Source organism: Tupaia chinensis, unplaced genomic scaffold (assembly GCF_000334495.1).
Source record: "Tupaia chinensis unplaced genomic scaffold, TupChi_1.0 Scaffold141414_1, whole genome shotgun sequence".
Taxonomy (NCBI): Eukaryota; Metazoa; Chordata; class Mammalia; order Scandentia; family Tupaiidae; genus Tupaia; species Tupaia belangeri.
Genome location: NW_006201276.1, coordinates 326,196 through 353,040, shown reverse-complemented (window position 1 = coordinate 353,040; position 26,845 = coordinate 326,196). Strand labels below are relative to the sequence as shown.

At 36.7% G+C, this 26,845-nt stretch overlaps 1 protein-coding gene and 1 pseudogene across 4 annotated transcripts in view; one reads left to right on the top strand and one right to left on the bottom strand.

Moving 5' to 3' along the window:
- CLCN5 (Cl-/H+ antiporter 5) overlaps positions 1-26,845 on the bottom strand; it is a 228,122-nt gene that overhangs the window by 48,096 nt on the left and 153,181 nt on the right. For all 4 annotated transcript variants that reach the window (XM_014581965.2, XM_006163148.3, XM_006163147.3 and 1 more), the window contains exon 3: positions 17,417-17,563. In XM_014581965.2, the coding sequence (XP_014437451.1) occupies positions 17,417-17,563 (147 nt within the window). The remainder of the gene's footprint in view (positions 1-17,416; positions 17,564-26,845) is intronic.
- LOC102485282 (prostaglandin E synthase 3-like) lies at positions 23,023-23,507 on the top strand (annotated as a pseudogene).

Here is a 26,845-nt window from a genome sequence, read left to right as displayed (position 1 = left end):
TGTAATGCACAGAAAAATGAGTAAAATAAAATAAAGCATCAATTACCCTTCTGGAAATTATCCATTAAACACTTGCACCTGTGCACACCAACATACACATGTTATTTGCTGTAGCACTGTTTGTAGTAGCAAAATCCTGGAAACAATAAAAGTGTCCAGAAATAGGGAAACAGCGCAAGGAAAGAAGGAGGCTGATGTGTACTGAATAAAGACTCTCCCAGACATATTAAGAAAAAAAGCAAGCCACAAAATAATAAATAGAATATGTTTTTTAAAACGGTCTGTCTGTGTGTAACTGGTTAGACAAAGAACTAGAAGGACCATATTGAATTCTTTCTAGCAGTTATCTCTAGTGTGGGAAGTGGGAAGAAAAGAGGGAATTTTTCACATTTAAAAAAATGTGTATCATTTGAATATTTTCTAATGAGTTTTATTTATGTGATATATGAGGGATCTTGAAAAAGTTCATAAAAATGTACATTATGGAAAAAAACTACACATGGATTTCAAAATTTTTGGCACCAAAATAAACTTTAAACATTAAAAAAAAAATTTTAGTACTGTCATTTCTGATTAACATGCAATTGTCATACCCTTTTTTAAAAAAGAATTATTCATTTAATTTTATTTATTCATTCATTTATTTTAATTTGACCAGACAGAGACACACAGAGAGAGAGAGAAATAGAGAGAGACAAAGGAGAAGCAAGAAAGCAAGCCACCAGATCCAGGACTCGAACCATGGTCGGCCATATGGGAGTGTCCAGCGCCTTAACCACCATGCCACCTGCTGGTCCCCTGTTATACACTTTTGTGGTATACAGTATGGTTTTTTTAAAAAGCATGTACATAGTGTGTAATAATAAAATTAATGAGATAAACATATTTGCCATCTTCAACATCTACATTATGTTGTGCTCAAAGACATAAGAATGCATGTAAACAAAGGGAACAGGTTACAAGACTTGTACTTTAATTCCACCTTTTCTAAGAACTTCTTGAATTCCCCTCATTTATTGGGATATCGGAAAAATCACTGATGTATTTTTCTATGCAAAAATGCATCATGACTTTTCTGATGACTCAATATATAATTTTGGAAAGAAAAATAATACAGCTGTAAGAGGCAGAACACTGCATAGAGCAGACCTATATTCTGGGAGGCAGACAACTGGAATGTTTACAGGCAAAGCAGTGACAGTTTCCAGTGAACAATAGGAGAAAAGCCCTCTGAGAAGAAAATGGCTTACTCAATTTTTAGATGAAAGTTGTATTAAATGACATTTTATAGCACCTTATCTTTAAGTATTTTGCTTATATAGTTATTTGAGATGACTCTTCTGACAAGATCATAACATATGGTTGTTATGAGTTGGAACAAAGTGGAGTAGAAAAACAATCCACTCAGGAATTACAACCCCACCAAAGGAGTTCTAAAATATTATATTTCCTTCAAGGAGAGACCAAAGTGGTTTCACTAATTAAAAACTAAATTACAAGAAGAAAAGGTAGAACTGAAAAATCACTGACTTTTCTTGGATTCATAAGAGAATTGAAGTTTCAGGGTAAACTATTACCCCCAAATCTGAAGAGGTGAGTTTATCCAGAGACATAGCTGAGATCTGCTTACCTGGAGCAGAACTAGCTATAAATATGAATTGGCAAAAACACTTAAATGGCAACTTGGATGAATTGCTGAAGTCTATGTGTGAACGAGCAAGACTCTGAGAAATTCCTGGGGACCATGGTCTTAGTAGAGGCTCACACACCAAAGCTCTACCTCTAAGATCCTCACTAATTTCTCACAGTGAAAATCCAAGAAAGATCCCCTCCTGGTTCTGACAAGGGAAGGGATAATCACTGTGAAATATGCCCAGAGATTTCTCCGTAACTAAGGTCTCTTCTTCAGGGGAAAATTCTTTATCTGAGTCTTATCCCAGTCTGGGGAAGTACATTCCTCCCACTCCAGCTTTGTCTAACCTTCTTATCTCACTTAAGGGGGAAAAACATACTTAACAGGTAGCAGGGATTTAAGGAAATACACTGGGGAATGCAGTAGTCAGGGAAGAGAGTGCAGGGCAGGGAGAACAAAAAGCTGGAGAAAAAGTTGGTAAGGTTATAGCTACAAGATAGGGTTCCAATAAACACTTAATCTGAAAATTATAAAATTACCCCCTCTTCCATACTTTACCACCATACTAACAGGGCTCCAGCATAATGACAATAGATTATAGTTGAAAGAGCTATAAGACATAAAATCTCTAGGAATTATATTAATACTTAGGCAAACTTAAAATCAAGAAGAGAAAAATAAGGACACTATGAATTTGAACCCTCTGGCACCTAGTTATACCAAACATTAAACACAGATCAACTCTCAGTCAGTTTATCATAAATTGTAACACAATGGAATTAAACTAGAAATCAACAACAGAAAAATAGTCAGAAAATCTCCAAAAACTTGGAAATTAAATAACACACTTTCAAATAACCCACTGGTCAAAGAAGTCTCAAGACAAATTAAGAAATATTTTAAAGTAAATAAAAATACAACATATCAAAATTTGTGGGAGGCCAGCTGCATGGCACAGCAGTAATGAACTGCTCAAGAAAAGCCAGATTCCAAAAGGTGAGCAGTTTGAATCCCCAGCCTGGTCAGCCTGTACGTGCCAGGTACATGTGTGAGTGCTTAGGATTTGAGGGACTGGAAGACTGTAGAAAAGAATCAATGGTGTGACCACACCCACGGTTGGTGTTCTTTTCTTTCTCACACGCATGTACTCTATTATGAGTGATGGAAAAAAGTTTTCAATTGGTGAATACAGCAAAAGCAGTGCTTAGAAGAAAATCTACATCATTAAATGCATATATTAGAAAAGATGAAAGATCTATAGTCAATAACCCAGGCTTCCACCTTAGGAAACAAAGGGAAAAAAGAGAGAGAGTAAGAGACTGGGGGGGGGGAGGGAATAAGAGACAGAGAGCGAGAGAGAGACAGGGTACAAATTACCAGTATCATAAATAAAAGAAAGGTCAATATTACTAATCCCTTAGACATTAAAAGGATAATAAATACTGTGAACAACTCTATGCACACAAAATTGCTAATTTAGTTGAAACAGGCAAATAACTTAAAGATACAAACCACCTGGGACCAGCAGTTGGCATAATGGCTATGTCACTGGACTCCCATGTAGTCAACTGTGGTTTGAGTCCCGGACCTGGTGGCTTAAACTCACACCGGGCGTGTGTGCATGTGTGCCCAAGATCCGAAGAGGAGAATGGAGGAGAAGGGATTGCAGCATGGCTATTCCCCCTGGGGAGGGGGGGTGATTTCTCTCTTTCTGTCTCTCTGTCTCTCTCTGTCTTTCTGGTGAGTGCACACGCCCTATAGCAAGAACCTCTCCGAAAAAAAAAAAGATACAAACCACTGAAACACACACAGTAGACATAGAAAAATTATTGAATAATAATTACCTTTCCAAAAAGGAAGCACCATACTCAGATGGTTTCAATAGTAAGTTCTACCAAACATTTAATAAAGAAATAATGTCAATTTTTCACAATTGCCTTCAGAAAATAGCAGAGAAAGTATTTTCTAACTTACTCTATGAGGCCAACATTACCCTATATGAAAACCAATGAGGACATTCAAAGAAGGAAAACTACAGACCAAAATATTTCACAAAAACAGATGAAAAAATATCCTCAGAAAATATTAGCAAATTGAGTCCAAAAATGTATAAAAAGAATTACACGCCATAACCAAGTGTGATTTTTTCCTAGGTAGACAAGGTTGGTTCAACATTCTAAAAACCAATGTAATCCACCACATCAGTAGACTAAAGAAAAATTATGATCATAATAATTGACACCAAAATAAAAGCATCTGACATATTTCAACATCCATTCATAACTAAAACTTTAAGCAAAATTGGGATAAAGAGTAATTGCCTTAATAAAGAAAATCTACAAAATAAAATGAAGAATATCTACAAAAAAACTACATTTAAGGGACCAGCAGTTAGTGTAACGGCTATGTCGCTGGACTCCCATGTAGTCAACTGCGGTTCAAGTCCCAGACTGGGTGGCTTAGACTCATGCCGGGTGCGTGTGCATGCATGCCCAAGATCCTGAGAGGAGAATGGAGGAGAAGGGACTGTGGCATAGCCATCCCCCCTGGGGGGTGATTTCTCACTTTCTGGCTCTCTGCCTCTCTCTTTCTGGCCAGCGCACGCACCTTATAGCAAAATCTCTCCAAAAAAAAAAAGAAAAAAAAAACTACATTTAATTCTCACTTAATGATAAACAACTAGACTCCTTCCCCTTAAGATCAGGAACAAGGGAAGGATGTTTTCTCTTACCACTCATCTATTCAACATAATAACTAGTTAACTAGAACAAAAAAGGAAATAAAAGAAATGTAGATTGGGAAATAAAAATAAAACCATCTGTATTCATATATGACGTGGTTATCTATGTAGAAAATCATAAAGAATTCTAAAGAAATTTCGAAGGGGAAAAAACTAAATTCTTAGAACTGACATAGATAGTATATAGCAAGACTACTATATAAGGTCAGTATACAAAATTAATTGCTTTATTTATACCAGTGATGAACTAGAACTATATATTTAAAAATTATTTATTTATTTATTTATTTATTTAGGAGAGATTTTTTGGTATATGGCACGTGCATTTGACAGAGAGACAGAAAGCGAGAAATTACCCCCCAGGGAGATGGCCTGCTGAAATCCCTCCTCCTCCATTCTCCTCTCTGGATCTTGGGCACACATATGCACATGCCTGATGTGAGTTTTAAGCTGCCATGTCCGGGACTTGAACTGTGGTAGACTATGTTGGAGTCCAGTGACATAACCACTACACCATATGCTGGTCCCTTATCATTTATAATAATGCTCCCCCCAAAAAATATTTAGGTTAAAATATCTAAGAAAATACGTTAAAAGATCTATATACAGAAAACTACAAAATACTGACGGAAGACTTTAAAAATTTAAGTAAATATTTTATGTTGATGGAATGAAAGACTCAATATTGTTAAGATATTCATTCTTCCCAACTTAACTTATAGATTTAACATGATCCCAATCAGAACTCATTTATGTTACTTTGTAGCTACAATAAAATAATTCTAAAGCCTGTGGAAAGATAAGGCATCGAGAATAGCCAGTATGAATGAAGTTGGAGGATTCACACTACCCAATTTTAATATTAACTATAAAGCTATAGTACTTAAGAAAGTTTAATGTTGTCAAAAGATGCATAAACCGAGGGTACAGAATAGGGAATCCAGAAATAGACCCACACAAATATAGTCAACTAATCTCTGATGAAAGTACCAAGGCAACTTAATGGAGAAAGGATAGTGTTTTCAATGGAGACCCATGTTTTTAACAACCAGTGCTGCAACAATTGGTTGCACATATATGAAAAAGGAGAACCTAGACAGACTTCGCATTTCACAAAAATGAACTCAAGTGGATTGCTGACATACATGTACAATGCATACCTATAACCCCCCAAGAAAATAACTTATGAGAAAAATCTATATAATCATGGGTTTAGTGATCACTTTTAAGAAAGAAAAAAAAATCAATAAGCTGGACTTCATTAAAATTAAACATTTCTGCTTTGCAAAAGCCGTAAAGAGAATGAAAAAAGCCACAGATTGGGAAAAAAATATCTGCAAAGTGTATATATATATTTTTTTGAAATTTAAAGAAAAAATTTATTGACGATCTGAAAAACAATTCCTAAAGATTGACTTCAGAAAACTAGTTACACAATGCATTGCGTTTATCATGTTAAAACATGCATTAGACACAAATAAAAAACCATGAAACAAGCCACCGTTCTTCAACAATTTGAGCGAAGATAATGCCTAAGGAACAACATGGATGACTTGCAAAGGATGGGCAAGATCTTTACTTTAAGCACCATTAAAAAAAAAAAAGGAGCACAATTGGATAAGTGTGTTCAGTTATATACACTGAATAGAACCTTTGGCACTAGGAATCAGAGCATTTTGTCATATAGCATTAACCTATATCATAAAAGTACATAGTGTCAAAGGAATAGAACCACCAGCATTCAAAGCAGCTTTGTCAACTGGGCAATTAAACACTCTATAGCATGTCTCTGTTGTCCATCATTGAATACACTGGTAGCAACTTTGAAATGAAAAGAAAGAAAAGGAAAAGGGAGCCAAACCCCTTTTATTTTCTGTTTAAAATCAAACAGAAACAAACATCAATTCTGTTGTACACTAACATCCAACATTGCACCAATCCGTACAAATAATCTCAGTAGATGAGGTGCTCCATACATAGGCGCATCAGGGTGATCTGCAAGGATCTCCTCCTACTGTGGTCTCTCCAACTTGTAGAGTAGCTGAGTGCCCAACATGACATTGAAGTATTCTTTTATACCTACCACAACTTCATTAACAGCATACTCCTTATTATTGGTATTTCCTAGAGATTTCGATCGGTGTTTCTTCAAGATTTCTTATAATTTGCATAATCCTCCAGAAGGAAGCTAAAAGAGCTGTTTTTGCCTGGTAATTAAGCCCCAGTCATCAACAAGCCATGGTTTTAGCTCTTCGGGAATCTTTACTTTAACTTCAACTCTGTTCATGAATGTTTCCTTTCAAAGAGTACAATGTGGGAAGGGAAGAGAAAGAGTAGCTCTACACTGGAGAAACTGAAAAACATTCCCTCACCCACGTGACTGAGTCAATATCAACTGTGATAATTCATATCGACAGTATGTGTTCTTGATATGATAAGGGCGCTTCTCCAAAAGCCATAATTCCAGCCTAATCATGAGAAAATCATCAGACAAATTTCAATTGAGGGATGTTCTACAAAACACTTGGCCATTACTTTTTTTTTTTAAAGAATTATTTTATTTAACTTTTTTCCTTTCTTCCTTCCTTCCTTTCTTTCTTTATTTAAATTTGACCAGAGAGGGACAGAGAAAGAGAGAGTAAGTGAGAAAGCAAGCTGTCAAGTCCAGGACTTGAACTGCAGCTGGCCATGTGGGAGTCCAGCACTCTTAACCACCAGGTCACCTGCTGCCCCCTTTGTCAATATTTTTCAAAATCAGTAAGGTCATCTAAAAAAAAAAAGGAAAGGTTAAGAAACTGTCACAACCAAGAGGAGCTAAGACATGATGATTACATGTAAAGAAAGTGGTATCCTGGATGTGACATTAGGTAAAAACTAAATTAATCTGAACAAATTATGTATTTAGCTAATAAAAAAATAAAGTGAATGAGGGAAAGATTAGAGGACGTCGACTAAATTCTGACTATTTTCTACTAAATAACCTAATGGAAAGCTGCTAAGATTATATACATCATCATAGGTCTCATTTTAAATATTCAGAATATAAACTAGTATAATTTATGACCCCATAGAGCTTTTGATATAGGTCACTATGTTTTTTCCTTTTCAAACTCAAAAAGTAGCAATAAAAACTGGTGTTCTCCTAAACTAAGTGCAAATTTAGGGAAGTTATTATGAAGATGATGGATTCCCAATGTTCTTTTCCACCCCACACAATGGATAGTTGCTCTCATCAGACAGTTTGGAACTGCTTAACTGAGGTTTCTCCATGAGCTGGAGTCTAAGATAAATTCCTTTGTTTTCGGTTTCTCTCTGGAGGAAAACTATAACTTTTTTACAGTGTGGCAAAACAAATAAAGCTATTTCACAGCTTATTTTGTGGATTTCAAGTACTGTTGTTTTCCTTTTTTTTTTTCTTGAGTTTCTAAAATACATTTTTTATTATTCAGCCTTCAGCAGAAATGTCAACTTTCTTTTCTTTCCTTTTCTTTTGTACATTCAATCGTTATACACCACTACAGCTTATACAGTGAATTTATCAAACACGAATACACTTCACACCAATCCAGTTGAAGATATACACGTTATCATCAACAGATAGTCATCCATTTCTATGTCCCATAAATGTCTTGCCTATTTTTCTCCTTGATTCCTTTCCTCCTTTTCCGATCCTCTTCCCACAGTCTCTAGTATCTGTAACCATTTTCCATGATTTTATATATTCTAATCTTTCAGTTTCTGCCACAGAGTGCAGACAGTCAGTATATATTAAGTGGAGACAAACAATGTCTCTCTTTAATAGCCTGGCTTGCTTCACTCACCAGTAAACTTTCCATATTCATCTACCTACTATAAAATGCCAGGGTTTTGTTATTTTATTGGCTGAGTAGTATTCCATAGAGTACATGTGCTAATCCAACAACATATAAAAAAGGCTATATGATACAACCAGGTAGACTTTATTCCAGGGATGCAAGGGTAGTTCAACATATGGAAAACCATAAATGTAATACACTATATTAACAGAAAGAATGATATTCATCTACCTACTATAAAATGCCAGGGTTTTGTTATTTTATTGGCTGAGTAGTATTCCATAGAGTACATGTGCTAATCCAACAACATATAAAAAAGGCTATATGATACAACCAGGTAGACTTTATTCCAGGGATGCAAGGGTAGTTCAACATATGGAAAACCATAAATGTAATACACTATATTAACAGAAAGAATGATTAAAAAAACATATGATCATATCAATCAATGCAGAAAAAGCATTTGATAAAATACCACGTTCTCTCTTTAATAGCCTGGCTTGCTTCACTCACCAGTAAACTTTCCATATTCATCTACCTACTATAAAATGCCAGGGTTTTGTTATTTTATTGGCTGAGTAGTATTCCATAGAGTACATGTGCTAATCCAACAACATATAAAAAAGGCTATATGATACAACCAGGTAGACTTTATTCCAGGGATGCAAGGGTAGTTCAACATATGGAAAACCATAAATGTAATACACTATATTAACAGAAAGAATGATTAAAAAAACATATGATCATATCAATCAATGCAGAAAAAGCATTTGATAAAATACCACGTCCCTTCATGATTAAGATTCTCAGCAAAATAGGCATAGAAGGGTCATTTTTCAACACAATAAAAATTTATGAAAAACCCATGGCTAAAATCATACTGGTTCTAGATAAAGCTGCCCATTTTCTCCACTCCTTTTCAATATAGTTCTGGAAGTTCTAGCCAATGCAATCAGAAAAAAGAATAATATAAAAGGCATTCAAATAGGAAAAGAAGAGGTGATATTATTTCTTTCTGCAAATGACATGATCATACACATAGAAGACCCAAGGGTATCCATGAAAAAACTCCTGGAAGTAGTAAATGAATACAGTAAAGTGTCTGGATACAAAATCAACATACAAAAATATGGGACACACAGATGGTGTAATGGTTATGTCGCTGGACTCCCACTTAGTCAACTGCTGTTCGAGTCCTGGACCTTATGGCTTAAAACTCACACCAGGTGCAGGGCCAGCAGGTGGCATGGTGGTTAAGGGTGCTGAATTCCCACATGACCACCTGTGGTTTGAGTCCCAGACCTGGTGGCTTACTTTCTCACTATCTCTCTCTGTCTCTCTCTGGTGAGTGAGTGTGTCCTGTAGCAAATTAAAAATAGTAATAATAAATAAAATGACATAAATGATTCTTTGGGACAAGCAGATGACATAGTGGCTATGTCGCTGGACTCCCATGTAGTCAACCGCAGTTTGAGTCCCAGATCTGTTAGCTTAAACTCACACCTGGACACATGTGCGTGCGTGCCCAAGATCCTGAGAGGAGAATGAAGGAGAATGGGTGTGGCTACGCCCCCCCCCGGGGGGGGTGATTTCTCGCTTTCTGTCTCCCTCTTTCTGTCTCTGTCATTCTGGCGAATGCACATGTCCTATAGCAAAAGCCTCTCCAAAAAAAACACACCAGCTGCATGAACACATGTGCCCAAGATCCTGAGAGGAGAATGGAGAAGAAGGGATTGCAGTGTGGCCATACCCCCTGGGGTGATTTCTAGCCTTCTGCCTCTCTGTCTTTCTCTGTCTCTCTGGTGAGCACACGTGCTCTATAGCAAAAATATCTCTAAAAGAATCTATAGCATATATGAACAATGAGCAGACTGATATAGAAAGTAATCCCATTTACCATAGCCACAAAACATATAAAATATCTAAAAATAGATCTAACCAAAGAAGTCAACGACTTCTACAAGGAAAACTGTAACAATCTAAAAAAAGAAATTGAAAATGACACAAAAAAGTGGAAGAGTATGCCATGTTCCTGGATTGGAAGAATTAATATAATCGAAATGGCAATTCTACCCAAATAGTACAATCCCAATAAGATTGCCGAAGACATTCTTCACAGATTTAGAAAAGACAATCATAGAATTTGTCTGGAATAATAAAGACTCCATATTGCCAAAGCAATCCTGCACAAGAAGAGTGCAAGAAGAGTGGAGGAGAGAGTATGCCATGTTCCTGGATTGGAAGAATTAATATAATCGAAATGGCAATTCTACCCAAATAGTACAATCCCAATAAGATTGCCGAAGACATTCTTCACAGATTTAGAAAAGACAATCATAGAATTTGTCTGGAATAATAAAGACTCCATATTGCCAAAGCAATCCTGCACAAGAAGAGTGCAAGAAGAGTGGAGGAGAAGGCATCTCACTCCTTGACCCCAAAATATATTATAAAGCTGTGATAATCAAAACAGCATGGCATTGGCACAAAAACAGACAGATGGACCATTGGAAAAGAAGAAACGCCCCAGAAATAAACTCCTAAACATACAGTCAACTGATTTTTGACAAAGGGCATCAGTCAATCTAGTGGAAAAAAAGCAAATGGTGCTGGAAAAACTGGGTATCCATCTGCAGAAAGATGAATCTGGATCCCTATATCTCACCATTAACAAAAATAAACTCAAAGTGGATGAAAGATCTGAACTTAAGACCTCAAACTATAAAACAACTGGTGGAAAACACTGGGGAAACTGGGAGATACTGGAGTAGGCACAGACTTCTTAAATAAGACCCTCAAAATACAGGCAATAATACAAAAAATAGACAAGAGGGATTACATCAGATAGTTTCCATTCTATCACTTTTGACTGTTAAGATTTTCACTGAGAACAGCAGATGGCATAATGTTTACATCACTGGGCTCCCATGTAGTTGACTGCGGTTTGAGTCCCGGACCTGGCATACCTTGTACTATGAGAGGAGAGAATTGGGTACACGAAAAGAGTTTATTACTCTGTCACTACTTTCAAAGAATTTATGATCTAGCTGTGGAGAAAAGCTTTGGGCACATGTGTGTGTGTGCCCAAGATCCCAAGAGGAGAATGGAAGTGAAGGGATTGTGGTGTGGCCATCCCCCCAGGGAGTGATTTCTTGCTTTCTATCTCTGTCTTTCCAGTGAGCACACAGGCCCTATAGCAAAAACTTCTCTTAAAAAAAGGAAAAAAAAAAGATTTCCAACCCATCTGGGATGTTGGGCGGTTATGTTGAGATTCAGCAGGTAGTATGGGGGAAAATAATATGATTAGGCTTTGAAGTCATCCCTGAGAATCTTTTCTATTTTATTCCCCATATTTAACTGGTTCTATCAATTCTTCCTCTGCAATTTCTCCAGAATTTATTTTTCTTTCCTCTCCATTCTCTTTGTCTTCATTCAGGCCTTTTAATCACTGGCTTAGATTTAAAAAAAAAAAAAAAAAGAAAGAAAGAAAACAGCAACAATTTCACTGGTGCTCCAATCTGCAACCTATACTCTCTCTCAATCTATCTTCCACACTGCCAAAAACTCTCTGATATTCAAATCTGATCATATAATTTATCCTCTTTTAAGTCATTTGATGGTGCCTTGATTAGAAAACAAGGTCTCAAAGCATATGCAATATGGACTCCACCTAGATTTTTAACTAGATTCCTTGCCCTATTTCCTGTTGTCCTCACTCTTGCTCTGACTGCCACCACTCTCCCCACATCAGGAGCCTTACATCTCAGACATATAGACTCTGTTTCTTGAATATAAAAGGCTCTCTCATGTTGCTGTGCCTTTCTGTATTGTTCTCACTGCCAGGAAATTCTCCTTACTGAACACTTAGCAAGTGGCAAGGCACACTAAGTAGAAAGAAAAGGAGGTGAGGCCAAGAAGGGAATTGGGAACCAGCAGATGGCATAATGGTTACCCTGCTGTATTCCCATGTAGTCAACTGTGGTTCGAGTCCTGAACATGATGGCTTAAAACTCACGCATGGTTTGTGTGTGTGTGCCGAAAATCCTGAGTGGAGAATGGAGAAGGAATTACGGTGTGGCCATCCTCCCTGGGGGGGTGATTTCTTGCTTTCTGTCTCTCTGGTGAGTACACATGGCCTAGAGCAAAATCTCTCTCTTAACAAAAAGGGGGGTAGGGTGGCAGGTGGCATGGTGGTTAAGGGCATTGGACTCTCACATGACCAACCGCAGTTTGAGTCCCGAACCTGGCGGCTTGCTTTCTCACTTTCTCTCTCTCTCACTCACTCAGTTACTCTGTCCCTCTCTGGTCAAATTAAAATAAATAAGTAAATAAATTAATTAAATAATTCTTTTAAAAAGGAATAGAAAAGCACTACTATTGGTTGTCAGAAATGTCATGATGCCTGTTTGCATAGAAAAACATACAAAAATACATCATGACTTTTCCGACAACCCAATAAATCAGAGTAGTGCTGAGTTTGTATCTGGGTACTCCATAAATACTGAGTGACTGAATGAATGAAAGAATGAATGAATGATTGGTTTACCATGAGGTTTAGTCTGCAGAGGCAAGCAAATTTGAACAGATAGACTATGAGAATGGCTCTGAAAGTTTTCCTGTTATTAAAACCCTTATTCTATGTTGCCTCCCTCCACTTCTTTCAGATCTCCATGTTTATGTGTTTTCGAATTTATAGACTACTACAACACTACCTCAGATCCATTTAACATGCCATACATTATTTATTTATTCATTCCTCATAAATCAGTCCATTTAGCCACCTGAAAAACAAGAACCACCTTTACTGCCTTTCAAGTTCTTCTAATATTTTTACTATGTGCTATTGTGTCTGGTACAAAATTTAGCATTTTATAATGTTTTACCACCAAATATCAAGGACTTGAGAGACCTTTTTTCCTGTTGAAATCTTGATTAATAAATCCCCTGTGTGGGGCCAACCAGTGGCATGGTGGTTAAGTTGGCTGAATACCACATGGCTGACTATATGACTGGGTCCCAGACCAGGTAGTTTGAAAATCATGACAGGTGTGTGTGCCCAAAATCTGGAGAGGAGAATGGAGGAGAAGGGATTGCAGCATGGCTATCATCCCTAGGCAGTGATTTATGACATTCCCTCTCTCTCTGGCAAACACATGTCCTATAGAAAAATAAATAAATAAATAAGAAATCCCCAGTGAAAACATTAAATAAAGTAAGAAAAATGAAAAAGCAAAGCAAAAACATTGTATCACTACACAGTGTGATAAGTAAACTGATTTTCATGTGTGGCTCATGGAAAGCAGTCTTGCTATTTTAAGGTCTGACTTTGTAAAACCACAAGTGTAAATATTCCTGCAAAGACTAGTGAAAAGTGGTGAATGACTTCTCATTCTCAGGTAAAAATACATTTTATTAATATGATAATAAAATAATAATAATAATAATAATAAAATATAGTAATATAATCATTCTGGCTTAGCTAGAAGCCTTAATTAGAGGTAGCCAGTTTCAGTTTATAGATAGCCTAAATGACCACTTCACTAGAACCAGTTACCAGTATAACTGACTCACTACAGTTAAAACTACACATAAGTGGAAGTGATATGCAAACATTTCCCTTTCTGGAAGTGATCAAATGTGCAAACCACAAAATACCAAGCCACCAGTATCTTTCTTTCATGAACTTTAAATTCAGAGCCTCTCTTCAACTGTCACTCTCCTGAGGTTATTCTCCTGAGGTAAATTTCTTGTCATCCTCTTTAGCCTATGGTTTTCATATTACTATGTTCATCCCAACACAGTAATCTCCTCAGAGAAGCCTTCTCTGACCTGCCTAACTAATTATTCCCCATTTCTCATTTATTGTCATTCCATTTATTTCCACTCAAATCATATCACAAAGGGTTATCTATTTAATTATTTACTGTCTTCCCCAACTAGATCTAAGTTCCAGGCCAAAATCTGTCTTCATTCCACCACTGTACCTCAAGTGCCTCCAATAATTCCTGGTTCATAACAGGTACTCAAAAACTACTTCTTGATGGGCGCGTGTGCGTGCGTGCCCAAGATCCCGAGAGGAGAATGGAGGAGAAGGGATTGCGGCGTGACCATCCCCCCTGGGGGGTGATTTCTCGCTTTCTGTCTCTATGTCTCTCTCTGTCTGTCTGGCGAGCGCACGCGCCCTACAGTGAAAATCTCTCAAAAAAAAAAAAAAAAAAAAACTACTTCTTGAATGAATGGATGAAAGGGCTTAGTTTTCATAGTAACAATAAGGTTAATTCAAATCTCTTGCAATGACATTCAAGACCATGATTTAACTATTTGGGTTTATATTCTGCCTTTTTATACCACTGTGTAGTATGCTTATTGATAACTCTGTAAAAGCTTGTTTTCTGCCTGGAATCCTTGTCTTTCTTTTAAATAATCTTTCAAATCCTGTTCTAATAAACCTTTCTGCCAAATCTTCTTCACTCCTTCACAGATACACACACACAAAATGCTTCCTTTGCCAAGTTCCTAAAAAAGTTATAAAATTTATACTATTATAACATTAATAATATAACAAAAATACTGATACATATCATTTTATTGAGCACTTAACTCCATGCTGGGTACAGTTATAAACACTTCATATGTACCATTTCATTTAGTCCTGGAAAAAATCTAAGAAGTAGGTACCATCATAAGTATTAACACTTATGTGGCTCCCACATTCAGTTAAAATTAATCAGCATTATAGAACTATGTGCTCTTCATCCAGTAAAAGAATAACAGAAATGGCCATATAGATTTGTGGCTAAATAGGCATATGTATTTACTAATATTCTTAGAGGGATCAGATAATTAGGAATTTAATTTAATGAAAAAAAGCTCAAAGTGCAAATGAGAATGTTCAATAATTGAAATCAATGAGGCAAAATATTAAACCAAACATTCTAAACCAGGTGGGATTATCATTGGGCCTTTAAAAACTGTAAACCATGAGCACTGGAGGAAATATTTTTATGAAAAGCAATATGATATATTAACAACTTATTTTCAGAATATTCAAATAAAATGATGGACCTTTCCTAGAAAAAAAAAAAACAAAAAACAAAAAACAAAAAAACAAAAAACAACCCCCAAAACAAAAAACTTATATGGCTATTTAGCTTGGCAGGACCAATTTCGTAAAGGAAGAAATAGTGTCTTAAAGCCTTGTTAGTTCCTAGAACCTAATAAAGTGTCTAAAATGTCACATGCACTTATTATGAATTTGCTAAATAATGAATTCTGGCAGTAGTTCCCTATTTACTTTGAGAATCACAATTCCAGTCCAAGAACCAGACAGCAGTTTTAAATTACATAAATTTAATCATAAGTGATACAGTCTAAGTACTGTAAGAAATCAGAAGTCATAAAGGAAAAAGGTGATATTCCTGGCTGTATAAAAATTTAAAATGTTTGCAGATTAAAAAGCTAAACTTTGGGGAGATGTGGTGTTATTGGTTGAAAATATTTTGATCAACTGGACTGGGGAGAAATGTTCACATATTGAAAAGTTCACATTGTAAGCTAAATAATGTGATTGAATGTATATTAAAATTTTTTTAGAAAATTAATTTAAAAATTGCTTACTTCAAATAAAAAAGCTAAACTAATAAAGGCAAGCCAGAAATAGAAAAAAATATTCAAACTCTATCAGGTAAAGAATTAATAATATATGAAAGGCTCTGATAAAGATAATAAGATCATTAGAAAAATAGAAACATTGAATGAATATAAATCTCCAGAAAAACATTAAAATTGGTAGTAAAACATACAAAGATGTTTAACCTTACTAATTTAAAAATGAAAATTAAAACAATGGGATGTATTTATTTATTCATCCTATCATACTTTAAGGATGAAAAAAATAACTATTTTATTCAACACTGGTGAGGTATAAGGAAAGAGTATGTGCTATAAAAATGCTCCCATGGGGCTGGCCCTGTGGCAAGTAGTTGAGGGAAACAGATCCCACATGGCTGGCTGTGTGGTTTGAACATTGGAACTGGCAGCTTTGAAAACATGCCAGGTATATGTGTGCGTATGCCCCAAATCCCAACAGGTAGAGAAATGGAGGGGAAGAGATTGAGGCATGATCATGCTGCCCCATTGAAGGGTGCTTTTTCCCTCTTCCCATCTCTCTGCCTCTTTCTGGTGAGTGCATGGGCTCACTCTGGCAAATAAAGAGAAAACATGCTCTCCCATACTTAAAACAGATACCAAAAAAATGTACATATGCAAAGTTGTTCATTGTAGCATTGCTTGTGATAACAAAATACAAGAAACAACCGAAATGTGCATCAACAGAAATTTGGTTAAACTATAGTACCACTGCACCATGAAATCATATTTAATCAGAGAAAAGAATGACACAATTGGGTAAACAAATAACAAATGAGAGTAATTTTCATTTTATAGATGTATTTCAGTTAACAAAAAATACAATTATAAAAGGGGGAAAGAATTTGAACACATGCTTCATCAAAAAGGATATGAGGCTAGCTAATAAACAGATAAAATGATGTTCAACATCATTAGTCATTAAGGAAATTGAATTAAAACCATGATGAGATAATATTATATACTTATTAGGATGGCTAAAATAAAAATTACTGTAAATACCAAGAGCTGTTGAGGATGTGGAGCAAGTCAAACTCTCATACATAGATAGTTCAGATGTAAATGGTACAGGCACTTTGGGAAATATTTGGGCAGTTTCTTATAAGGTGAAACATACATTTACCTTATGACCTAGTAATCCCACTCCAGGGGATATTGTTAAGCAAGAAAAAGGAATACAAAAATTAGAGAGGTCTATGATGCAGTAAGCTGAATGAAAGAATTCGGTCTCAAAAGGTAACATATTATGTAGTTCCATGTATATGAAATACTCAACAAGAAAAAAAAAAAGACGAAGAAAAGATCAGTGGTACCAGCAGTCAGGCAACAAGAAAAAAAAAAAAAAAGACGAAGAAAAGATCAGTGGTACCAGCAGTCAGGGAGGTAGGAGTTCTGATTACAAAGGGGTAGCAAGAGGGAATTCTTTAGTTGGTTGAACTGAACTGTTCTGTATCCTGTTAGTGGTAGTGGTTGTAGGAATTTAAGCATATGTTAAAACTTACATAGGCCTATGTGCCACAAAGAATTTTTACATAAATTAAAAATAATTTTTAAAAAGATGGTCACCAGCAGTAATGATACCTTCTACTTCTCGGTCTAATGGAGGAACATCATCTCTCATGGAGAAATCCATAGCTGTTCCTGTTATGTTCATCAAGTCTTCATCACTAGAGCTGCTCCGAAAGCTACTAAAACTCCCCTGCTGAAAGCCTCTGTTATCCATGTATCCTGTGCAGAAAAAGAAAAAATAAAATGGATGCTTGTAACAATGACTGTCACGCCTCTTACCATCTTATGCCATTCATTCATTCATTTATTCATTCCTTTAACTTTTGCAATAGGGCACATGAGCTTGCCAGAGAGAGAGAGAGAGGGAAAGTGAGAAATCATCCCTGGGGTGGTGGTGGGGTGGGGAGATAGCCACACCAAAATCTCTTCTTCTCTATTCTCCTCTCAGGATTTTGGGCACACATGCAGGAGTGTCCAGAGTGTTTTTCAGGCTGCTAGGTCTGGGACTTGAACCGTGAAGTCAGCCATGTGGGTGGGATCCAGCCGTCTTAATCACCATGCCACCTGCTAGCCCCATCTTGCCACTTTTTTTTAAAATTGTAGTAAATTCATATAACAAAATTTACCATTTGAATAATTTTTTAAAATTTTATTTATTTCTTCCATGAAAGAGAAAAACCAACAGAGAGATATAGGCACCCCCAACAGGGTCCTCATACCATGATCCACTCCCAGTCTCAGTCTAGATCACAGACTTACATGCACTCACTCAGCATGTAGAAGGAGGTCCTGGGATATGAATCAGGGACCTTTTCATGTGGATCTAGCTGCAATACTGCTGTGTGACTCTTTGGCTCTTATTTTAAAGTATACAATTCAGGGGACCAGCAGATGGCATACTGGTTACATTGCTGGACTCCCATGTAGTTTATCATGGTTTGAGTCCCAGAGCTGGCCGCTTAAACTCATGCTGGGTGCATGTGCGTGCACGCCCAAGATCCCAAGAGGAGAATGGAGGAGAAAGGATTGCAGCATGGCCATTTCCCCTGGGGGAGTGATTTCTCACTTTCTGTTTCCCTGTCTCTCTGACTAGTGTTCTCTCTCTCTCTCTCTCTCTCTCTCTCTCTCTCTCACACACACACACACACACAAATCTCTCTAAAAAAGTAAGAATAAAAAACTATACAATTCAGTATTGAGTACATTTACAGTGTTGTGCAACCATCACCACAAATTCCAATTTTTTTTTTTTACCATTCCTACCAGAAATTGTTCACCCTGTAAACAAAATCCCCCATTTCCTAACTCCTGGTAACTTCTATTATACTTTCTGTCTCTACAGAATTGCTGTCTATGGGTATTTTACATAAATGGAATCATATAACATGTAGCCTTTTTCTGTCTTGGCTTCTTTCACTGAGCATGCTTTCAAGGTTTATGCACATTACAGGATGTATCACTACTTCACTTTAATGACTGAATAATATTCCATTGTATAAATAGGTATTTTTTAATCTATTCATCAACTGATGGACATTTGGATAGCTTTCACCTTTTGGTTTGCCACTTATTCTTAAAGTCTTTTTTCATGACCTTACATTGACAAAATAAACATAGAAACTAGGTACTATATTCAATATTCTAGATATGATGTACCTCTAGCCTTATCACATAGCTGACAGCAGTTTTTTGAGAAACATCCAAAAGATCATAAAAGCAAATGAGGACATACGTACAAATAAAATGAAAATTCACAAGTAATCAATTGAAATAAAAACTAGACATCAGTATTGAGAAATGTGCTGGCAATTTGGGAATGCCTTTGACTTGCCCAGAGCTCTTAACACTATGCACAGACATATTGGTCCATCAACATAGAGAAGAAGCATATTATATGTCATTCAATGTTGTTGTCTGTTCATGAATTTAATATTAAAGTTGAACATACTCTATATACCAAGCATGAACCTTCAGATTATACATTTTACTCAAAAGACCTTAGCATAGTGATTTTTAAAACAATGACAGTATTATGGCCACCCTACTTGCTGTAACCCTACCCTCTTCCCCCATCCTCAGTGTTTTGTTTTTGTTTTTTTGTTTGTTTATTTGTTTTTTTACCTTGAACAAAAATCATAGCCAGAAATATACAATTGGATTAGACAAATAAAATTCCTTCTGAGGTTTCCAACTCTTAAAAAAAATCTTGCTCTATGTGTGATAAAAAGGATAAAGTAAGGGTAAAGGTGAAATATAAAGAGTCAAAGAAGATAAACATTTCAAACATTCAACATAAAGGAGAAAGAACCAACATTCACTAAGTACTTACAAATTTCCAGGCACTAGGGTATGTGCTTAAAGTGAATTCTTTCATTCAATTTTTCCATCATTTCTATGTTGTGACATTATCACTCCTAGTGTAGATGAGGAAACTAAAGTTTGGAGAGGGTAAGTAACTTGCACAGTTAATATTAAAATAAGAAAAAAAATTGAACTCCAAATCATGTGTGCAATTTTACAAGTGAACCTCACTGTGATAGACTAAAATATGAGTGACATTTATTGACCACCTAAGTATGTATGAAGAATTGTGGATCAGACTGCTCCTTAGGCCAGATGAGATGAAGAATAGGAGGCAAAGATTTAGGACTTAACGACATCAAGATGATAGTTAAAACCAAGAGAACAGGGTCAGCAGGTGACATAGAAGTTAAGGCAGCTGGATCCTACATGGCTGACTGTGTGGTTCCTGGCCCATACCCAGCGGCTTGAAAAACACTGGGTGTGTATGTGTGCAAGCCAAAAAATCCTGAAAGGAGAATGGAGAAGGGATTGCAGTGTGGCCATTGCCCTGGGTGGGGGGTGATTTCTCACTTTTCCTCTCTTTGTCTCTGTTTCTCTCTAGTGAGTGTATGTACCCTGCAGCAAAAATAAAACCAAGAGAACAGATACTTCAAGGGAAAATTTGTTTCTTAATATAAATAAAATAAATGTGTTCCTCAGTATGTACAAATAGCTTGAAATATGTGCAGATATGAACTTTAACAGGTTTTTAAATTATTACATCATTACCATGGTATATGGTCAGGTAGGGAAGGTAACAAATATTCCCCCAAGGTACTAGTAATGTACAAAATCAATGATAATAGAATACTTTCCTCAGATATTAAACACTAACCTTGCAATGCAGATCATACAGGTCCTGGAATCCTAAGAATCCATTTGTTATAGCCTCAGCCATGCTCCTTTACTGCTCACCAATCCACCCTTACTAGACTTTACCTCCTTCTCTATCCTGCTTCCTTTACTCCCCTTCTCCTGATAGCATTCCCTCAGTAATGCATTAACGCAAAGTTCCTTGGCTCAGCTTCCGCTTCTAGGGAACCAGACCTAACACAGGATATTGCTAGTAGTTTTTTCCTTTTACTAATGACATGTAGAAAATCTTGACTCTGCCCTTCCTCCCATCATCCAGAAATGAGTGTTTTTACTCTGTGTGTGTGAGTGTGTGTGTGTGTGTGTGTGTGTGTGTGTCTTTTCTCTTCATTTAAGGAAAAAAATTTCATTTTGTGTTGATATTGGTCAAACTGCTGAGAGTGCATCCAAAAGTATTTTCACTTTGGGCTTTAGGGCACATGTTGGCTTGTATAAACTCATTTCCTTTTTAATGATTGAATATCCTTCATCAACTTTACAAAAAACTATACTTATTTTCTTTATTTTTTTATTTTAATTTCTTTTATATATTCAATCACATGTTACTTAGCTTGCAAGGTGAATATTCCAACATGTGTACATTTCTCACCAGTCCAGTTAACAATACTATAAAGTTATCTTCAATAGATAATAACCCATTTTTTGTCCCATAAATGACTTGCCTATTTTTCTCTTTAATGTCATTATAGTAAATATTGAAACACTTTGACAAGAACAAGATAAAACATTATTGTAGTGTTCAAATAACATAACATTTGTATCTCCAAATATTATGAGCAAGGTTAATACTACACAGAATTATATGACAAAACTGCCAATTTAAGGACTTATTTCACTTTTAAAGTTTACTAATTCTTGGAACACTACTCATAGGATCTGTATAAAGTATACTATGCAAATAAACTTACGACTATTTATTTGTAAGAATGACTTATTGTCAGCCACAGACAAGGTCGTGGACATACACATATAACATGCAACAGTTACAACCAAGGCTAACTCATCAGGTTATGACTTTCTCTTATAAGCTCCTGGCCCACTTCCTGGAAATGTTGACCTTACCCTTGGATTCTATTTGTCAGTGTTTTTTGGTTCTTGCTTTGAACTTGACATCAATGGATTCCTTCAAACCAGTAACTTTCTATGTCAATTGCTAATTCACTCCCACTTTCCCAATTTCTCAATTGACTTTGGGGAGGATTAAAAATTTAGAGAAACAAAAAGTTACTAAAAAGTTCTGGAAAAAATACTCATATGAATTCACTACCTAGAAAAGATACTCAGTCTTTTCTCAAGGTTTAGAGTTTTGACATTCTTTAAGGGCACACATGCATATGTGATGGTGTGATTTACATGCAACTGGGTCCAGGGCTTGAACTCTGGGGGTCTATGCCATGTGAGAGTCTAGTGCCTTTACCACTATGTCTCCACCACGCCACCTGCTTGCTGGCCCAGTCTTCCTGTATTCTCTCTCTCTTTTTCTTTTTTTTTTTGGAGAGGTTTTCGCTAATAGGGCGTGTGCGCTCGCCAGAAAGACAGAGACAGAAAGCGAGAAATCACCCCCCAGGGAAGATGGCCACGTCGCAATACCTTCTCCTCCATTCTTCTCCATTCTCCTCTTGGGACCTTGGGTATACACACACACGCCCGGCGTGAGTTTGAGCCACCGGGTCCAGGACTTGAACCGCTGTCGTCTACATGGGAGTCCAGGGACATAGCCATTATCCTAACTGCTGATCTCCCAAGCTATCTTTCTGAATAGGTGTCCTTCTCATATCACTTAGGCTCTGACTCTTTAAGGTAGGCCACCTACATGCACAGATACCCTCTTCAAACAAACCAAATAAATAAAAAGAAAGAAAGAAAAAGAAAACTATATTCCCTCCACTTTGCTCTAAATCTTAGGTCCCATGTAATTGGGATAAAAGATGCTTCCCAGCTTTTCCTCATTCATTATGATGTTAGGTAAGGGTCTGTCACATACAGCTTTTATTGTGTTGAGAAATGTCCCTTCTATGACAATTTTGCTGAAATCTTTCTCAATAAAAACTGGAACAAGACAAAATTGTTCATTTTTTCCACTCCTTTTCAATACAGAACTAGAAGTGGAAGCCAATACAATCAGACTCTTGTCAAATAAAAGGCATTCAAATAAGAAGAAATGATACTATCTCATTTGCAGATGACATGATTTTATACACAAAAAAAATCCAAAAGAATCCATAAAAAAAAAAAAACTCCTGGAAGTGATAAATAAATACAGTAAAGGGGCAGATTACAAAATCAACACACAAAAACCTATAGCATGCTGAGGTTGAGCCCCCTGCTGCTGTCATTGCCTGAGGGGGTGAGCAGAGGGCACCACCAGAACAGAGCTGCCATCTGAGAGGAGTCAACTGCCCAGCAACCACCACCAGAGAGGTCTGCCCACCCATTCGCTCATCTCCCTGCCCCCCTTCACAATGCAGCCTGCTTCAGCAAAGTGGTATGATGGAAGGGACTTTGTCTTTGTTGAATTTTGTATTGACAATAGTAAAGATGTTAATGTAAATTTTGAAAAAATACAAAATTACATTCAGTTGTCTTAGTGGAAATGATAATTTTAAACATTTAAATGAAATTGATCTTTTCCACTGTATTTATCCAAATGATTCCAAGCATAAAAGAACAGATACAATGATTTTATGTTGTTCACAGAAATGAGAATCTGGACAGTCATGGCCAAGGTTAACAAAAGAAAGGTTGAAGCTTAACTGGCTTAGTGTGGACTTCAATAATTGGAAAGACTAGGAAGACGATTCAGATGAAAACATGTCTAATTTTGATCATTTCCCTGAGATGATGAACAACATGGGTGGTGATGAGGATGTAGATTTACCAGAAGTAGATAGAACAGATGATGATTTACACGACAGGGATGATGAAAAAAATGCCAGATCTGGAGTAAGGAATGCTGTCATTACCTGGATTTTGAGAAGGAAAAATAACTTCTCTGCAAGATTTCATAATTGAGAAAATTCCTGAGTTGGTAGCTCTAAAAGCAGATGCTGTATTTGCCTCCTTTAACCCATTTTCAACCTGTTTGTTTTTTTAAAAGGCTTCACTAAGGATTGATAAGTACCACTGTATGAGGCAGTTTTAAGTCAGCTAAGGCAATAACCTTATACATGAACATTTCCCAGACTTCTATGAAGCTGTTGAGGTAAGCAATTGATACAGCAGTTGTGATTAAAAAAAAAAACACACACACACAAAAAAACAAAAAACAAAAAACAAAAAACAAACATTTCACCTAAGTCTCCGTTACTTCATAACATAGATACTGACATGATAGGAAGCTCTCAGCTTAGAGAAAAAGAACTAAATTTTTAGATTTTATAACATGGATTCAAAGAGACTGAAACAAAAATTGGCTGGTACTGGAAACTGGTAACCACCTGTTCCTCTGGTGTATCTTTAAAGATTGTTCCACTAAAGTTTATTTTTCTTTTCTTTTTCCTTTTTTTTTTGAGAGGTTTTTGCTATAGGGCGCGTGTGCTTGCCAGACAGACAGAGAGAGACATAGAGACAGAAAGCGAGAAATCACCCCCCAGTGGGGTGGCCACGCCACAATCCCTTTTCCTCCATTCGCCTCTCGGGATCTTGGGCGTGCACGCACACGCGCCCAGCATGAGTTTTAAGTCACCGGGTCTGGGACGCGAACCGCAGTTGACTACGTAGGAGTCCAGCGACATAGCCATTACGCTAACAGCTGGTCCCTAAAGTTTATTTTTCAAAAAATTAACTTCACATTATTGTATGTAAGTGATCACTTGACAGTGTTCTCAGATGTATCTTAGCTAAAACTAGTGAATGTCCTAACTTAGATGGTTTTTTGAAGCCTATACATTCGGTATTGTGTTTTGAGAAGGAAAAATAACTTCTCTGCAAGATTTCATAATTGAGAAAATTCCTGAGTTGATAGCGCTAAAAGCAGATGCTGTATTTGCCTCCTTTAACCCATTTTCAACCTGTTTGTTTTTTTAAAAGGCTTCACTAAGGATTGATAAGTACCACTGTATGAGGCAGTTTTAAGTCAGCTAAGGCAATAACCTTATACATGAACATTTCCCAGACTTCTATGAAGCTGTTGAGGTAAGCAATTGATACAGCAGTTGTGATTAAAAAAAAAAACACACACACACAAAAAAACAAAAAACAAAAAACAAAAAACAAACATTTCACCTAAGTCTCCGTTACTTCATAACATAGATACTGACATGATAGGAAGCTCTCAGCTTAGAGAAAAAGATCTAAATTTTTAGATTTTATAACATGGATTCAAAGAGACTGAAACAAAAATTGGCTGGTACTGGAAACTGGTAACCACCTGTTCCTCTGGTGTATCTTTAAAGATTGTTCCACTAAAGTTTATTTTTCTTTTCTTTTTTCTTTTTTTTTTGAGAGGTTTTTGCTATAGGGCGCGTGTGCTTGCCAGACAGACAGAGAGAGACATAGAGACAGAAAGCGAGAAATCACCCCCCAGTGGGGTGGCCACGCCACAATCCCTTTTCCTCCATTCTCCTCTCGGGATCTTGGGCGTGCACGCACACGCGCCCAGCATGAGTTTTAAGTCACCGGGTCTGGGACGCGAACCGCAGTTGACTACGTAGGAGTCCAGCGACATAGCCATTACGCTAACTGCTGGTCCCTAAAGTTTATTTTTCAAAAAATTAACTTCACATTATTGTATGTAAGTGATCACTTGACAGTGTTCTCAGATGTATCTTAGCTAAAACTAGTGAATGTCCTAACTTAGATGGTTTTTTGAAGCCTATACATTCGGTATTGTGTGGCCCTTAAGCTTTTACATCTCTTAGCATGGAGGACAAAGAAAGCTGTACATTGTTACTTGAGAGTCTGTACATTTAGACCAGATTTGTATTTGCACTGTCAGTATGGCAAATGAGTTAAAAAAAAAATGTTAATACAGTTGGCATAATGGCTATGTTGCTGGACTCCCATATAGTCAACTGCAGTTTGAGTTCCAGAACCAGTGGCTTAAACTCATGCTGGGCCCGTGTGCATGCGTGCCCAAGATCCTAAGAGGAGAATGGAGGAGAAGGGATTGCGGTATGGTCATCACCCCTAGGGGGTGATTTCTTCTCTCTCTCTCTCTCTGTCTCTGTCTTTTTGACTAGTGCAAGCGCCCCATAGCAAAAACCTCTCCAAAGAAAATGTTAATACACTATTGTATTTTTTAATTTCTTTTTTTGATTCAGCTTATACTAGGGCACAAACCTTAATTTATGTTTATGACAGTGGGTATCTTTTTAAATGTCTACATTCTTTTTAATAAACTGTTGGAAGATTTTTTAAAAAAATCTATACCACATCTATATATCAAAAATTAACAGACTGAAGTAGATTGAAGTAATCCTGTTTACAATAGCCACAAATGGAATATGATACTAAATAACAAACCTAATTAAAGAAGTAAAAGATCTCTACTAGGAAAACTATGAAAAACTAAAAAAGGAAATTGAAAATGATACACAAAAATGGAAAGAAATCCCATGCCCCTGGATTAGAAGAATTAATATAATAAAAATGTCAATTCTATCCATATTAATTTACAAATTCAATGGAATTCCCATACAATTATCAATTCGCAGACATAGAAAAAATTAATAAAATTTGTCTAGAATCAAAAAAGGTCATATATAAATATATAAATATTTTTTAAGAGAGATTTTTGCTATAGGGTATGTATGCTTGATGAAGAGACAGAGAGACAGAAGGCAAGAAATCATCCTCCTGGTGGGGTGGCCATGCTGTAATCCCTTCTCCTTTATTCTCCTCTTGGGATTTTGGGCACACATGCCGGGTGTGAGATTTAAACCACCGGGTCCAGGATTTGAACTGTGGTCAACTATGTGTGAGTCCAGCAATGTAGCCATTACACCATCTGGTGGTCCCTGACTTCAAAACACAACCAATTGAAAGATGGGAAAATGAGCAGAACAAAAATCTCTCTAAGGAAGACATACGAACCACCAAAAAGTATATGAGGATGGAATCAGCAGTTAGCGTAATGGCTATGTCACCGGACTCCCATTTAGTCGACCGCGCTTTGCGTCCTGGACCCGGTGGCTTAAAACTCATGCCGGGCGCATGTGTGTGTGTGTGTGCCCAAGATCCCGAGAGGAGAATGGAGAAGGGATTGTGGCGTGACCATCCCCCTGGGGGGTGATTTCTTGCTTTCTGTCTCTCTGTCTCTCTCTGTCTGGCGAGCGCACGCACCCT